The sequence below is a fragment of the Bombus flavifrons genome, chromosome 14, assembly GCF_040668555.2.
Source record: "Bombus flavifrons isolate JBK064 chromosome 14, iyBomFlav1_principal, whole genome shotgun sequence".
Classification (NCBI taxonomy): Eukaryota; Metazoa; Arthropoda; class Insecta; order Hymenoptera; family Apidae; genus Bombus; species Bombus flavifrons.
Genome location: NC_138455.1, coordinates 7,290,502 through 7,308,560, shown reverse-complemented (window position 1 = coordinate 7,308,560; position 18,059 = coordinate 7,290,502). Strand labels below are relative to the sequence as shown.

Below are 18,059 nucleotides of genomic sequence, written 5' to 3'. Positions count from 1 at the left end.
TTGTGAAATCTTTTTACTTAGATTCAGATATAAAGGCTTATGTCCAAGTCATTTTTGCTTTAATATTAAATAACTAGAAAAATGATTATACAATAAAATGTATTGAATTTTTACCGCCCAATTATGAGCGGGTTATTTTGTAATGATTGGACAGCGTGATGTAAGATTCAAGCCAATGGAAGCAAAGCATCGAGCGAGCCACGGGAAGGCTCAATAAAGGGCGCTAGTGTACGTCAAGTGTCACAGCCGTTGCTTGTCTCCTCAGTATTGTAATTTAAATCGGTGATTTAATTAAGAATAACGTATTTTTTTCTAGAATTTGTGAAACATTAAGCAATAATGACCGACAAGAAAGGTAACTATATATCGTAATCGTGTAATACGACTAGCAATATGTGTTATACACGTTAAGAATATCTCGTGTTTTCAAGTCGAGAATACCACTTGTCACTCGTACGACGACGAGTTTTTTTTATGTTAGCAATGCTATCCGACACCTGTGAAGAATGGTGCACGTTTAAATTTGATCGAGACTCGTATCATTATTACACATATAAAGTCTCGTTTTAATGCGATGAGAGAAACTTGAATTTCTGCCCAGTGACAGATAAATCAATACCGCATTGTGTGTGGGAAATACAAAATGGCTTCCAAAGTTCGTCTTGAATAATTTTCACGATGACTCTTTATTAAAAATCGTATGCTATCTAAAACGATATAATTTCATTCGAATGTTATCAATATTATTAGTTTCGTATCACATGTAACTTTATCTCTATGTTACATTTCACAAACTACTGTATGTATTCAAGAATTTAGTATACATGTACGAATAATGTACGCTTTATGCGTTCAAGAAAAATTTTATCGAGTTCAAAAATATCATTATTATTAAATTTTATCATGTATTATAGCGTTCTTACTGAAAATAAAAATTTTAAATTTTATCGAACTCTAAATAGAAGAATACAAATATTTTTCATATTTCTCAAAAGTTGTGTTAAGCTTTTTATTAGAAATTATATTTTTTGGTAATTGGAACTTAAAAGCATTAGTAACATTGTCATGGCAAAGAAAGAATAATATTTTTTTTTATGATACACATCTACATTAATATTGTAATTTGTAATTTAATTTTCCATAAATAATTCAGTTTCTATTGATGCTTTAAGAAAAGAAGGTAAAAAATAAAGTTAGATTGTGTAATATTATACAACAGACTTCTGGAAGCCATTTACATTTTTTTTATTTTGTAGTGCTTATAGATATACTAAGGTTAATAATGGATAATTTTGTTCTGACACAATTATATTATTTTTCTAATTTATAGTTAAGATACATGAATGATATAATTTTGATGAATTAAGATTCGTTATACCTTAAAAAACATTTTATATATTTAAGAGAGTCATCAAGCATTAATTTCAATTTATAATTTTTTCACATCTATGAGATGTCTTAATTTCAATTGATATATCATAAAATAGATTATAGAGGAGCGTTTGAAATTATCTTTTTCTATAACCTCCAAAAATGTATCAGTATATATAGATTGTCTATAATGCTCAGTAGAAGCTTTTATAAAGAAGCTGTTTAATAACTCGTACGAGTGAGGTATGTAATTTAATATTACTACTGGCTTTCCAAGTCTTTTACGTGCTGATGGAAATATTTAATTGACGTACAGCTTGGACCATGACTACATGATTTTATAGTAATCTACTATTGTACTTAATTAACAGCTCGGACACTTATGTGATTATTCCTAATTCAGTCCGCTCTGTTCCTAAGGCAAATGTATGATTACAGAGCAATAGCGTTTAAGGGATGTGTAAAAGTTTAGTCTGTAAGTAGATCAGTATTACACCGTTAATGATTACGACGAGAAATTGAGGATTATACTGGTGCAAATCTGCGAGCATATTACCGTGACGGTATAGCCGCTAAAAAACCGAAGGATAGCGCCTACAGTTGTGGCTGTCAATATGTTTGCAGCGGACCATTACAAAGACGATTTGATCCCAGTCAGTAGGTGGAGCTTCGGAGACCGGCGTTCGCGCAGCCTAAGCCACGTATCTAACCTCACCTTACTCTATATATTACCTAACTCACTACGTGTTTATATACCAACATATATTACGTATACACACACACACACATACACACACATATATATATATATTCTACCAAATATATATATGAAGATATAAACGCACCGTGCGCCTCCTGATTCAAAAAGTGAAAAGAAAACGAACAAAAATATTCAACATCGAATCACCCTTATTTTCCCGCCTTCGATGTTTCAAGCGATCAAATTTTGTCTCCAACCCCTTCCAATATTCCTCTTATCATTAATTTTTTTATTAGCTAACCGTAATACCAAGAGATCGTGGAATGCCTGGTTTGTAAAATTATAAAAGGAAATAATGTGAAGAATATATATTTTATAAATATCGTGAAAAAATTGTAGGAATGTCACGTGAATTAAAATCAATCCCTAATAGACTAATACCAGTTTCCTCATTTTTCCAGGCCTACGTTGGTTATTAATCCACGATCATCAGGTATTAAAAGGATCGAAAAATCCGTTCCATGTGTTAAGAGATTGCTTGTACCGCACGCTTGTACATAGTTGAACAATGATACGTACTCTTCCGACCGCGTAAAAAGTTGTATCGCAGGCGTTTTGAGCGAAACTGTCATCTCGCGATATTAGAAAACGAATACCCTCGTAAACAGAGATCGCTTAGGATCATCAATGGTATTTGTAAGTCTTTTTGTGAATGAGTTTAAACACATGATCAGAGAGTTATACTTTTTGAATTGGAGACGTCGGCTGCTATATATCCAAATCAATATGAACGTAAGATATTGATATGGGTGTACAAATATTTCGTAATGAAATCGTGGTATTGGCTGATTGCTTATTTTTCTCTTTTTCTATTTTTTTCTTTTTTTTTATTTTCTTTGTTTCAATACTCACTGTATCTCTTGTGGCTTTTATTAAAGAGAGAATTCAAGTTTCTTACAGTATATATACAATATTTGGTTTCGTTTCTTTTTTTGGGTAAATTAAGAATGCAAAAAAGTAAATAAATTCTCTTATAAATGATGCGTCGCAAGATTTCACAGTGAGTCAACGGGGTGGACACGAATGCTGTATTTAAGCTCAGCGTATTTATAATATTTTTACTCAATAGAAACTTGGTAGCTCACTTTTAACAATAGTGCATGTTGCTTTGATTCCGGCTACAAGTTTCTCAAGATGAAAAGAAACACTAAAAATAAGTATATATTTGTTAAAATATTTGATAATTATCGTTTTCTATTCTTTTAATAATATGTTGAAATAAATCAGAAGTTAATTAATGATATAAAAGATGAAACTTGTGGTCAGTTTTGCACGTACTTACTTGTAGTTGATATACAAGGGAAAAATATACTTTCTTCAACAATAGTAGCGCATTAGTTTATTTCCGTTTAATTGGAAAGAAACAAATAAAAGAAAGAAAAATGTATAGCGTGTATACATTCATATATGTAACTTATAAATAAATATTGCCTCTCTCGGTAATAACTTTAAAAGTAAAAAAGGAAGAAACGTAATAAAATCATGATCAAATTATAAAAGGAAGAAAAGTTGATAAAAATGACATGAAAATAAAAACATGCTTCGTCGACTAAAAATAACAAACAAAACGATGAAGCATGTTTCATAGATATCTTTTAGATGAATATAATATGTAACGAAAAATATTTCAAGAGCGAAATTATGTTTGTTTGCCTCCTTACCTACTTTGTGTGCAAATATATACATATATACATAGCTTTGATCATTTTTTACATATTTGTATTTTAGTTTGCATGCTTGGAATGCGTTGCTAGAAAGACGCGTGACGTGTGAGCTTCTTCGATGACTAACATTTTATTCCTTCATTTATATCCGATCAAAAAACGATCGAGAAAAGAAAGAATATAAATATATCTTATTTAATTTTTTTTTTTCGTATAGAAGTTGCTCGCACGTTTTAACGTAATGCATGTTCGTAACATGTTGTAGATTTTTTCATAATTCTATCTTTTATGTTTGCCTTCGCTCGTTGCCTTCTTAACTTTCTAATGGTCGATGTGTTTCCTTTTTTGCAGATATAAGCTTTTCTTACGAATAAACTGTAACATTTTGTTCTGAAGAAAGATAGAAAATGGTTAAGAAGGAATCGAACGAATTATTTTCGTCGGTTTTTAATCGTGTAGTTGAGGAATTTTATAAATGGTCTTTTAGACACGACACAGAGACGTTCCTATTCCTGTCGTGAACAAACCATCGAATTCATTAACATCTCTAAAAATTGCTTTTCTTCCTTCAACGAAAATTCTGGGAAATTATTAAGAAATTGGTCCAGTCGGATTGTTGCTACAAGGTCATAGGAATCTCTCGAGCGTTTTTGAGTTGCATGTGCATGTTTGGCAGAATATATCATGTATACTGTTAATAGTGAGCTTAAATATGAGATAGTATTCAACGATATTCATCGAGAGTTGTGAATATAAGGATGTCTCTACCTTCTTAAACCCAGCGGTCTAGACATGTTCGATAAAAAGTCGATTAAATTTATATCAAGACTAGAAACCAAGGGAAGAATAGCAGATGAATAGATATCACCTGATGGTAAAGCTTGTAACATTGTTCTTCTACAGGGATGTTCTTGAAATTATAGCAAGTGGAACAAAATATCAAAATACTGAGCAAAATATAGAAATATTTTTAAATGATCTTAAATACACGTTGTTTTAACAGAAACATGGGAAAATGAGATTAATAAAATTAGATCATGTTATATATTGAAAATAATCTTAGTTTAGTACATTATTATGTTCTTTTATAAAAATGACCAATTAATAGAGATTGAATAACAATAATTAAGCTATTACTATTAATATAATTTTCAATAATTTCAATATAATTATTATTTCTCAAAGAATACTTGCTTTTGAAGATTCCTCTAAATATTATGTGAATACAGTGAAAGTGAAATCTTCGATCATTCCTCGGTCGCTGGGTTCTCTGAGGCACAAAAACTGTTCCACCGAAGCATTTCGATGAATAAAATCGTCTAGTTTAAAAAAAGAATGAAATAGATGAATCGCGATTATAACGAAACAAAACGGGCAGGTTTCGCCCAGTTTCTCGCGTGAGTGGGTAAAACGCGATAGACCATTTGGTTCTGATGGCAAATTAGGTCGAATATGCTCATTGGGACAAATTAGGTTACGAAAGTAATAACAGAGAGCAGAAGATGAGAGGGAATGCGTGCGTGTACGAGAGAAAGGCGGGTCGAATAAAGAGCAGAAAGAAAGGGGATGAAAAAGTGGGAGAGGCAGAAAGAGGGAAAAGAGAAAGAAAGGAATTAGGAGAATATAAAGCAAAAAAAGAAGAAAAGAAAGAAAAAAAAGAAAGAACACTGTTCAAGTTACCCAGTAAACTCGTACTAGCATATTAATATTATAATCAATTGTTATTGGATTCGATGATTGTTTGCACCGTGGCACTGACACATAAATTTATTATTCGATTGAAGGCTGATCTAAGAATGGATATAACGAGCCTCATCTTTTACAAATGGGAAAATGCACAAGCTATATGAACGCTTCTAGTTACGCGGAGGATGAAGGAAACGGTATCATCCTACACATAGGCTTGTATAAAGTGCAATATAACATAATTTGAGGAGAGTGCTCGTTTCCATGCGTTGGACCAGTGTTCAATTATCATGGACAATTTGGTGTGGGCTGACGTCTATGTTAGAGTACAACATGTCCATCCACTGCTACTGGGCTTGAGCTATTTATCATACGCGTTCTAGATCTATGTTAACGTTCAGAATTTGTTGCATTAACAAGAAATTTCGAATGACAAATGAACGATTGCTACGCCAAATGAAGCATATATGCGTTCCATTCGTCTTTTTAATATGGAGATAATTATTGCTTTAAAAGAAAGAAATAAGAGAATAACATATTTCTTGTGTGTGCTTTGCGTATGTTAAATGGCTATGGAACAGGGCATAATTTAGTCTCTACTTTTAAAAAAACATGAAAATTGGGCGTTCTCGTGTTTGCTTACGAGAATAAGAGTTGAACCTGGCCGATGACGAAAATCTGCTCGTGGCAATGTTTACGCGAACAGCGCCCAATTAATAATATATATTATGCAATTATAAAGAACTTTTAATCATGTTTGATCTTTATTTATGGATATTTGCAGAAATTTGTGGTTTGCTGAATCTTGTCACAACTTTTTGAATGTGTGGAACTTGATATACATATACATATATATATGTACATATTACGGACATATATATATATGTATACCTTTTTCATCGTACCACTGTACTCATTGTATAAATTACACATTCACCGCCCGAAAGCAATGACGATTTCTTAGTTAATTCGAATGAGAATTCAATTTAATTGGATTACTTATACCGTTACTTTAAAAAAAAAAAAACGACAAGAGAAAAAGAAATTCTGTCTCACTTAATCGATTTTTAATTACTGGGCTTGTTTTTTAACATCACTTTTTGGAACAATCCATTTACCCTATTTATTCCTGGCTTTATTTTAGCTCTGTTTTTTGTCATTTATTTCCTTTTTTGATCTAGTCGAACCAGAATGTTTCATAACTGTGTTCAAACATGTTTGCGAATTTGTCGAGAACTTTATATCTTTATTTTTAAATTTTATGACACTTTTCAATATCAGGAAAACTAATCGAGGAAATTAGGGCTTTTCCCCTGCATATTTTCCTATGAGATACGAGACGGATGCTGAAAAGTAACATTTTTCTATCGGAATCATCTGATGCATTTAACTCCTCAAACACTTAATATCAGTTCATGAATATTCAGAGGTTCGACTATTTAGACGAATGTATTTGGCTTTTACCTTGATTGCGTAACGCTATTTGCTTTGAGATCGGTTTCGTATATCTTAGTTTAGAAGTAAAGGTAGGTCGATTAACGCGAGTTTTCATTTGAGAATAGTTTCTCATTTTATTCTTGTTATTCTTCTTCTTTCTTTTTCTTAATTTTTTTTTTTAATTCTTGACTGACTGCCTGACGATTCTTTTGACTGTCGAACATTACATATCACACCCGTAGTGGCTGTATTGTTAGACTTGTTTGTATAACTTTTCTGTGTATTATGTTTCAAGAAGGTGAAAAGAATTCGACGAAGAACCTTCCCGTTCTTCTCTTATTTTTCTTTTTTTTTCAACGCGGTTCTTTGTTTCTTTAAAAAGAAAAAGAACAAACAGAAAATAAAGAACATTGTCCGAGACTTTTTTTCATTTTAATTATACTAGTGACAAGATGTACCACAGATTGCTCCATGTCAAATTCCAAACATATATATATATATATATATATATATATATATATATATACACATATATATACATATATATATACGTGCTGTTGTTTATTTATTCACAGTTAAGGTACCAGAAGTATAGTTTGCTAAGCTATTCTCAAGTGTCTCGCTTTCAACTACGCTTCTTTCGAGAATCCCCCAAATTCAAATTTTCTACTACCCTCTGTGTTTTTGTGCGTCACTGAGATTATTCAAGATATTATGTAAAAAGGAAAGCACTGATGGATGATGGATTTTCGAAAGAGCCGTAAATGTTTTTACTACGAAGCCTGTCTTGTACCACTGAAGTTTACGCGGACATGCATTATTAGTTTCTTCATTGATTTCCTTTTTTCTTGACACGTTTCGATTGCAACGTTTGCTCTCCACTTGTATGAATATATAAGACTGTGAAAACTGCTGTAAACTCTAAAGGTAACAAGAAGGCAACGATACCGTTTTTTCGGTTATTTCTTTTCACCATTATTTAGTGACTAACATTGTTTGAGCTTTGAATAGTACCTTGATAAAAACGGTGTATGTCATGTGTAAGATATACTTGGGTGTGGGAGTACCACTTTTGGAATCAAGACGTATTTGACGCATTCTTTACATTAGAATTAAATTTTTAATCAAAGATGGAAAAAGAATAGTTTCTTAGTAATAATGTACAATAGAAAAAGATTAGCGTCAAAAACGTTTCGATGCTGAGGATATGAGTTATACGATCAATAGGAGACAGAAAAGGAACTTATGAAGTATATAGTGTGAAAGAATTGAAAGTGAATGAAGAGTTCCGATGTTTCCTATTGTTTGATAATTCATGTTCTCTCTTATCCTTTCTGGCAGTGGTACCACGTACCGTTGGCTTAGATCGAACCTACGGCCAACAAACTGAACGGACTTGCATTTTCCATTGCATGTGTTACAGCATACCCGGTGACACCTCATCCACCAACAGGTTTTGTCCCTGCGCCGGCACAGCCTGCTACCTACGGTAGTACACGTAAGAGAATCATCTCTGTGTTTCGATGTGTCGATTCCGTCAGGTTTTAGTGATCCGATTACATGCGAATTTTACAATATAGTTGCAGGTGCCGCACCGTATGGAGTATTTCCTAATCAACCACAACTTTATGCAGCGCAAGGACCACCGCCGCCAACGTATGATCAAACTCTTACTCATCCGATGGTGAGGACTTTGTTGCATTCATCTAAGAAAAATGTGTTGATACATTAGAAATTTTCTTCAGAACTTTGTAATTAATTTGTATAGATGTATCAACCAATGTATGGTCAAGGATACCCAGGATACTTAGCGGGTTATCCTGCATATGGTCCATTGCAATATTATCCACCATTAGCTGCAGCTGCAGCATATTACCCTGCAGCAGCAATGCAGCCTCCAGTTAGGCCCCCTACACTTGTGATGCCTGTAAGTAATTAAATTTTATTGCATATTCTTTGTTATTATATATATGAGCATACTAATTTGATAAACTCTTTTGAAGAATGGATTCGATGCTACTAATCGATTTGATAGTATCTCACAACCTGTCTTGCCACCACCCCCAACAGTTCCAAATGCCGCCCAACTAGCTGCAATGGCGAGTCACAGCGTGGCTATATCGCAAAAGAAAAATTTCCTAGGAGGGGGAACAGAAGGCGGTTACACCTTTTGGTAAACCATTAAACCTTTTGTGAAACACTAAGTCTAACAAAGGCATTGTTGTCGAGATGATCCATGTAGGCAAATCTGATTTATGTTAGAATTCTACTATTTTCACATTGGGAGCAGCTATTAATTAGTATATCTTGTGCGTAGACCGATCGCAAAAATAGCACTTTCTAATTCGCTAATATTCTAAAAGTGCTTAGTATATTTTCTGTTAGCTCGTTAGTTTTTTCTTGTCACAGATTTATATGTGACGTATAGTTATCGGTGCACAATGCGATTTTCAAATTTTAGCTATCGGTCGGCGCATACATCATACTATGAGATTTAAGAGAAACATTAAGAAGGGAAGACTCGTGCGGCACCAGTTATATGATTGAGAAAAAAAACAGCTATTTGAAATAACTCGAAAAAAAAACCAAAAGCACATTTTGTAAACTAAAGATGCGTAAAAGTGAAATTGTAGGTCTTCGATGATATTTCGTTATCTCTTGATGGTAACGATCAAATGATAAATGATTCCTCGACGTACTTAAACTAAAATTTAAGAAAATGATGGTTATTTAAAAATACAAGATATTATTTTAAATTACTCGATTGTCACGCGACGTTAAGTTGTATTAATATAACAGAATCCGTACATTTAATATTACGAATGCTATAAAATTCTTTTTGAAAATGGAAAATTTCAATTATGTGATCTAAAAAAAGTTTTACCTTTTCGTATTTAATGCAGTTAACGAGACATTTCAAAACGCACGAGATGTTCCATTTTTATTTTATAAAAGTGATGTTAAACGCGAGCGAGAGTAGGGAACACGGTGTTGTTCTTCTTTTTAGAGTTAGCGGGTGAATACATGCACCAGTGGATGCGAGTTGTCTTATTCGCCTACAGGGATCGATATTCAAAGTGTGTTCTAAGCCTTTTTTAAGCGCGACTTGGTTTTCTGCAAGGCAAACCGAAGAGCAAAGGGGTTGCTCGCGTTATTTCTGTTACTTTCTAGACGACTATATTTTTTTTCGATATTTTTTTCCTTTGGAGCTTTTAATGCTCCAATGAAGTTTCTTTTCCAACGTGAAAAAAGGTCATCATAGCCCCAACGTTTAGGAAAAAAAGAACATGTTCGTGATAGGAGCCTGAGGAATGCGTGAGAGTCATTCGTAGTTGATGAGGTTATTTGTTGCGCATTATACTTGTAATTTAGCGAACAATTAGTAGTACATAGGAAACTTTTATTATTCTCTTTTTTTTTTTTTTTGATAAAAATTTTAGTAAGGGCAGTAGAGAGAGAAATGTTTGAAATGGTTCCTTTTTCACGTCATTAAAATCATTATGTAATTTTGACGCATTTTATGATTATAAAATATGTATAAGCGATGTTCAAGGCTCGAGTGCCAAACGACAAAGTTCAAAATTATAAAATATACCGAAGATTCTCACGTATTCAATCGACTTCAAAGATACTTACCTACTCTACCTAAAAGTACGCACTCTCTTCTTTAAAATCAGTAGTCTTTCTTCCTAGTTGTTTGATGTTTCTTTTTTAAATGCAGATTAGCTAGGTCGGCTAACAAAGTTATTATTTAATTGAAATGAAAGGCTTGCCCGCGGCGTTCGAATTTCTATAAGCGGGTTAAAATTGTGCTTTGATTGAAACAGTTACCATGTAGTGACTGGAATTCCCCAATAAACGTTACTTTGTCTTTTCAATAAGCACCCGTGTAACTATTCGAACTGGTCGGTAATATAATATTCAAAAAATACCATATAAGTACGTTCTCTCCGTAAGCATTGTAAACATAGTAACATTGTCCAAGTTTTCTTTGTTCGTGTCAAGTTGCATAGTAACTATGTGGGAACTGAATTCGACCAAAGCTCACGAAGGAAACAAATAGTTGACTCAATTTCAAAGTACAAATTGAATATCCATGTAAGTAGAGGGAAAGTTCGTAACGACGGGGTCAAGCCTTATGTCAGCCATATTAGGCGATGTTGCGGTAATGATACGGTAAGCAACGCAGCGAGTTCGTAACGCCTATAATTTAATATACAGTGCAGAATGTTGTTAACAACTACATACTATTTTCTGAGAAACTTGAGATCTATTTCAAAGAACGAAGAGACAGAAATCCTGCAGATTGTGAAAAAAGAATAACTAGTTGCACACAGCTACGAAAACGACTGTTTTGCTCCGCGATCATAGGCATATAGTACGGTGAACCTGCTGATAGGATACTTGAAATGTTCCATTCTGCAGGTGCACAATTAAACACGATATTAATTAAGCAATGGAGATCGAAGAAACTAATTTACAATCGGTGATAGCTTAGGATAGGACCAAGAAACGCAGTTCTATTTAGAAGTTTTCGAATAGGTGTTCCGGCAAACTTGACCAGTACTCTAATATGTTTCGCATTGGGCTTTAATGAGGATGGGTATTTTCAAATACCTATCTGTGATGTAAACAAAAGTGACTTTTTGCTCTTTAATTGAGATTAAAATAAGTTACAATTTAATTAACGGTGAATCAAAGTGATTTCTATTCTGCTTTGAGAATTCTATTAGTTAAATTTTTATGAATCAAGTTTATTGTTTGAAGGAAATTATGTATTGGTTTCAAAAACAAAATTCATCCAACGTTTTCAATTTTTGCACCGTTAAAAAACGCAGGAACTTCCTAAAAAAATTAACTACTGTTCTTTGTATTTTGTGATATCTGATTACCTCAAAATCTAAAGCAGAATATGTAGGTACTTGTCTTGTTTTGTACCATCTTCGAATTTAATTGAGTTTCTACGAAAAGAAAAGAAGAAAAAGAGGATAATGCGCGAACGATTGGAATTCAAATTTTCATAAGGGCGAAACGCACTGGCCAAATTTGTTGCCACAGCGCCATAACTTACATTCACCTTGTACCTTCAATTCTTTTTCTACCAGATGTACCTACAGTTATTCACATATGACCAGCGTTTAATAAAGAAGCGCGTAATCTCAATCTTATTAAAAGAAAAAAAAATCTAGTCCGAAGAGTCTGACTGATTGGGATACAAAATGTTACATAGACCTTTTTTCTCAATCCGTGCGACGCCAGGTGCGAAATAAATACCGCAGCATTCACTTATACCTCGAGACATCTGAGAAAATTGACATTTTCCAAAACTAAAAAAAACACTCATGCCATTCCATTTGACGACATTGAGTCATAATCGACACATGTACGAGTCGCATTTAGGAATTTGAGACGCGTATTAAAAAAAAAAGAAAAAAAATATAAAAAAAGACAAAAAAAAAGGTGATAAGCGAGAAGTTGTGTCGTTACTTGAAATGTAATCACTCTCGTCGAATTTTTGCGAGTTTGCATATCAGCAAAGGGCTGTTTATTGCAAAAAATGGGGCACTTCGCTCATACCTTACATTGCACAAGAAGTGCACTGAGCCACCTTAATCTTTGCAGCTATGATAAGAATTGAATGTTACAATGATCCTTTCAGAAAGAAAAAAACGAAAGAAAATGAATACTAAGCCCAATGGCTAATTTTATAGGAACTTGTACACGTGAAGAAACAATTGAATTATGTTGTGTTGATATTTATATTTAAATTATTATTATTTAAACAATTTATTCGCAGATTACCTACAGTTTAGAACAAAATTTACGCAACATATTTTGACCAATTATTTTGTATTTTGAGCGAGAGTGGTGGAAAGGTTTTATATCATGAAAAAAGTGTGCAATAAGCGTAATGTCTATTGTAACAATAAAGAAATGATATTGATTGCAACACAGAATTTGTTATTACGTTGAACAAAATAGAAAGGCTGGGAGGGAGAGGGAGAGAGAATGAAAGCGAGTGAGAGAAAAGAATAAAAAGAGAAATGAAAATGTACCACTGCAATCATCAAGTGTATTAATTAATAAATACAATAATCATAAAATTCATTATGTTCACTATTTTCTTGTGTATAAAATATCGTTTACACATAGTTGTCTTTTATATTTAAATGCAATTAAAATGTATATTATTGAAACATTTTTATAAAGTAGTACTAAAAATTGTATTTATACATAATAAGAAAAAATTCTATGCAATATACACAAAATATTGGCAGTTTAGTATCTAATAACTTTATTATCTATAGATTGCAAGTCATTAGTTTTATTTATGTTACTGTTGATATTTCTTCTCAGATAAAACATTTTTCATTGTTTTTTGTAAGGTAGGTAATGTTTCACAATAATTATCTACACATTTTGTTACACACTTATCAAATATCTCACTATATTTTTCCAAATCACGCTGTGATGGATTTGGACCTGCTGCATCTTTTATTCTATCATTACAATCCATAACACACCTTTGTAATCGATTCTAAAAAATAATATCATTAAATATTCTGTTGATTTGCAGACTTTTCATTTAGAGAAAAAAGACGATAAAACGTACTTGAACTCTTTCCAGTTCTTCTCTAGCATATTCTTGAGCTTGATCTAGTGAATTATTGCAATTTTTTACACAGTTCTGTACTCGTTGTATACTATAGGTCTCATTATCACAACAAATTGCAGCACATCTATATGCATCACCCTAAAATTGAATACCAAATTCTCTATATAGTCTACTAATTTATTCTTCCCATCATTCTTTATAAATTCTTCATATGTACTTCATATTAATATATACATAATTTCTTTTAACAATAAAAGCTTCCAAATGCGCGTGTTTCACGATATAACCTAAAAATACTATAAATTCAAAGCACCTTCATTTTTCTCATTGATTTATCAATTTCTTCGACTATTTTGCTAGTATGTTCTTCGACTCGTTTCTGTTGTTCTTCAACCATTTTGTACTTATTTTCCTAAAAACTCATTAATATCAAAATAAACTAAACTTAATTTAACCGGCTTCCTATGAAACTACACGCCACATGATCCAGTGAATAGAATACAAGTCAGATTGCTAATAGCGCATGTGTAGTTACATAATACAAATCGAATGTTTATTAAACGAATAATTTCCCCCAATCATATTGTAACTTAAAGGAAAAAGGGAAACCTATATTTCTTTAAGAACAAGGCTTAAAGAAAAGATAGAACAATCTGATAGTGAAGCACGATCGAGCAACTCCTGTGATGAATGGAAATAACACTCTGTGAGCTAGTGAACGACAAATGTTTCTCGATTTGTTCGGTAAGCAGTATGGCGGTTCAAGCCAAGAATTTGAATTACATATATGTAATACAGTTGTATAAATGTACATATGGGTAGGATACACACAACCGTGGAGTATAACTATATAGTGTTCCATAATTTATTGTACAAGCTTTGCAACTGTGTTCTATAAATAAAAATAAGACTAAAATGTTATGTAGCAAAAACTCCATAAATGTTTCATTAAAAAGTTGTAACAAAGAATTATATCGATTATATCAAATATTATATCAACATTATATATTTATTATAACTTTTTAACGAAGCATCTATGGACTTTTTGCTACATTTTGAGTTTGAGTTATATCTTTTATTAATGTTACAGCGAAAGATGGTGTTCTCAAAAGCATTCTACTTTTATATTGCTACTTCGTTTACTTCCAATTCCACTGTCTTCGCCTCTCCATATTTCATTTTGGTCTCATTTTTACCTGTTTTTACTTATAGAACTAAATAGAACATACTGGCAAAGTTTGTACGTTAACTGCGGGGCATTTTATGCGTTGTTCTCACTTTTAGATTGCAACGCTCTATGGCTATCAGTTGATTTGGAAAATACATCTTATGACGTTAAGAGCCTTACCACGGGAGTGTTAGACCTGTGTATGTGATCGTGTAATGAAGGTGCGCTAGAAACATGCGCAGAGATAGAATTTTGTGTATGCGCATACGCCGTTAGTACGGGGCACGGTCCATACGAATCAGAGACCATTCCGGTCGCTCTTCTTCACTTGGCCGGTTAAAATGTTGAACGTCGTATCGAAAGCAGCTGCTGGCGCCTTAAGGGCCGTCAAACCCACTCTTCTTCAAAATGAAGTTGCTAGAATCTCCGGGGCATTATCAGTAAATAGTGAGTACAAAAAAAATTATCTCCTAAGTTTTATTAATATTCATTTTTATTCAGATCACAACACTGTGCTTCATGGAATTGTATTTTACTTGTTATTGATGATACTCGTTATTTATTATTACTTCACGTAGTTTGTTATTCCTTCTTCATGCTTGTACGGAAAGTAATTCTTCTTTGCTCGATTGACACCTAAGTATTGAAAAAGAAAGGTGTTGTATTGATTATATAATACATATTATTTGATCAAACTGTAGTGGTAACTCTACTGTGCAACATGGCGGCATTAAGGTCATCGATTAATTTTTGACGACATCAAAATAATTTGTTAGTTCGATTACGATTATTATCAATATTATCACTTAAACCTTATTCGAATTCTAGTTGATGCATTTTATTATTTTGTATCATAAAAAATCCTTCTTGTCTTTTTGACTGTTTTCGGCAGTCATGTCTCGTGGATTAGAGGGAATCTTCGTGTCTTGATACGATGTTTTAAATAGTCACATGTAAACAGTCAATACTACTTACTATGAGATTTAGATCTGAAAGAAATAATGAAGAATATAAAACAGTTCAGTTTTCTATGAAGCACTCACATGTAGTTTGTATTATGTAACTTACCTTCATAAGGATTATCTAATATTATTTCAACTTTATGATTTTTTCTTTACTTTACTTTATTTCATTTATGATTTTTTTGTATCATTGTCTAATTTATAAAATATTATTATATAATTTCAAAAATTTCATATAAGCAATATTCAATTATATACAAAGCAAATATTAAAAGAAATAATTTTTTATAATTAGGCAGAGATTATGCAAAAGCTGCAGGATCTAAAGCTGGTGCACAAGGAAAAGTTGTAGCTGTCATTGGTGCAGTTGTTGATGTACAATTTGATGATGATCTCCCTCCAATTCTTAATGCCTTGGAAGTCCAAAATCGTACCCCCAGGCTGGTACTTGAAGTAGCTCAGCATTTGGGAGAGAACACAGTGCGCACCATTGCTATGGATGGTAATTTCATGTTGTAATTCTATAATTTAGAAAAGAAGTAATTTAGTAAAAGAATATTTCATATAAATAGTTTTTACTTTTACTGAAACACAATTATATGTATGTAGGTACTGAAGGTCTGGTTCGTGGACAAACTGTCCTGGATTCTGGATATCCAATTCGTATTCCAGTTGGTGCTGAGACACTGGGTCGCATTATTAATGTTATTGGTGAACCAATTGATGAACGTGGACCTATTCCTACTGACAAACTTGCTGCCATCCATGCGGACGCTCCTGAATTTGTAGAAATGTCTGTCGAACAGGAGATTTTAGTAACTGGAATAAAAGTCGTAGATCTTCTTGCTCCTTATGCTAAGGGAGGAAAAATTGGTAAAATTCATATTTTATCATTCAAAATTTGATTTACTTTTATAATATATAATTGTTACTAGTTTTTATTACTAATTGAATAGGTTTGTTTGGCGGTGCCGGGGTCGGGAAAACTGTATTGATTATGGAACTGATTAATAACGTAGCAAAGGCCCATGGCGGTTATTCTGTGTTTGCTGGTGTAGGTGAACGAACCCGTGAAGGCAATGACTTGTATCATGAAATGATTGAATCTGGTGTCATTTCATTGAAAGATAAAACCTCCAAAGTAGCTCTGGTATATGGTCAAATGAACGAACCGCCAGGCGCTCGTGCTCGTGTTGCTTTAACTGGTTTAACCGTTGCCGAATACTTCCGAGATCAAGAAGGACAGGATGTATTATTATTCATTGATAACATCTTCCGGTTTACTCAAGCTGGTTCTGAAGTATGTATTATAATTTGAATATTATTATTATTATTATTAAAATCGTTCTCTTTTATAGGTGTCAGCCTTGTTAGGTCGTATTCCATCTGCTGTAGGTTATCAACCAACATTGGCAACTGATATGGGTAGCATGCAGGAGCGTATTACGACTACAAGAAAAGGATCTATCACATCTGTACAGGCTATTTATGTACCTGCTGATGATTTGACAGATCCTGCTCCAGCAACCACTTTTGCTCACTTGGACGCTACGACTGTATTGTCTCGAGCTATTGCCGAATTGGGTAAGTATATGTATTTATAACCGCTTACTTTCATAACTGATAAAAATAAATTATATAAAAATTTATAATTTTTTCATTACTGTAGGTATCTATCCTGCTGTCGATCCACTCGACTCCACTTCTCGTATCATGGACCCTAACATTATTGGTGCTGAACATTATAGTGTTGCTCGCGGTGTGCAAAAAATCTTACAAGATTATAAATCACTTCAAGATATTATTGCCATCTTAGGTATGGATGAATTATCGGAAGAAGATAAACTGACTGTAGCGCGTGCTCGTAAGATCCAAAGGTTCTTGTCTCAACCATTCCAGGTATGTACATACATTATACTTTATAATATTAATCTTCCATAATGTATTGTTTCTGTTAACTGATCATTTATGTGTAGGTTGCTGAAGTGTTCACTGGTCATCCCGGCAAATTAGTACCGCTAGAAGAAACTATTAAAGGATTCAAGAAAATCCTTGGTGGAGAGTATGATCATTTACCAGAAGTCGCGTTCTACATGGTCGGACCGATTGAAGAAGTAGTAGCAAAAGCAGAATCGTTGGCAAAATAATAAACTTGATTCACAGCCATCATAATCATGTCATTAAGAAATAATTAAAACGATCTTCTAATAATAGAGGCTTGTTTCTTTTTATTTATAAATATTGACTTTCATCCAAAAGTATTGGGATCTTTAAACATTACAAAAAGGGGATTAGAAGATTGTTTTTCGCCCAAAAATACATAAAAAGTATAGAAACTTGTCGAGATCATGAACATAATCGTAAATATTATATAAATTTTATAATTTTGTTCCGG

General features: G+C 32.9%; 3 protein-coding genes across 6 annotated transcripts; 2 read left to right on the top strand and 1 right to left on the bottom strand.

Annotated features, from left to right (window-relative positions):
* The first annotated feature begins 199 nt into the window (after window positions 1-199).
* Window positions 200-12,875, top strand: LOC138186675 (DAZ-associated protein 2). 4 transcript variants are annotated; one of them, XM_069126756.1, is made up of 6 exons: window positions 200-355; window positions 8,342-8,416; window positions 8,499-8,602; window positions 8,687-8,845; window positions 8,922-9,091; window positions 9,926-12,875. In XM_069126756.1, coding segments are annotated over exons 1-6 (525 nt in total). In that variant the 5' UTR covers window positions 200-339; the 3' UTR covers window positions 9,927-12,875. The 4 variants fall into 4 exon arrangements, with proteins under 4 accessions (XP_068982857.1, XP_068982858.1, XP_068982856.1 ...); XM_069126757.1 differs by having other exon boundaries at window positions 8,342-8,407; window positions 8,922-12,875; XM_069126755.1 differs by having other exon boundaries at window positions 8,922-12,875.
* On the bottom strand, window positions 11,752-14,263 carry LOC138186677 (protein FAM136A). Its single transcript, XM_069126759.1, has 3 exons — window positions 13,848-14,263; window positions 13,532-13,672; window positions 11,752-13,456 (listed from the first exon to the last, which is right to left on the bottom strand). Exons 1-3 carry the CDS (start codon window positions 13,929-13,931, stop codon window positions 13,253-13,255), a joined length of 429 nt encoding a protein of 142 aa, XP_068982860.1. The 5' UTR covers window positions 13,932-14,263; the 3' UTR covers window positions 11,752-13,252.
* Window positions 14,264-14,962: 699 nt separating this feature from the next.
* ATPsynbeta (ATP synthase, beta subunit) lies at window positions 14,963-17,877 on the top strand. The gene is made up of 7 exons (XM_069126737.1): window positions 14,963-15,149; window positions 15,960-16,166; window positions 16,274-16,537; window positions 16,621-16,964; window positions 17,023-17,248; window positions 17,334-17,563; window positions 17,641-17,877. Exons 1-7 carry the CDS (start codon window positions 15,044-15,046, stop codon window positions 17,809-17,811), a joined length of 1,548 nt encoding a protein of 515 aa, XP_068982838.1. The 5' UTR covers window positions 14,963-15,043; the 3' UTR covers window positions 17,812-17,877.
* The last annotated feature ends 182 nt before the right edge of the window (window positions 17,878-18,059 follow it).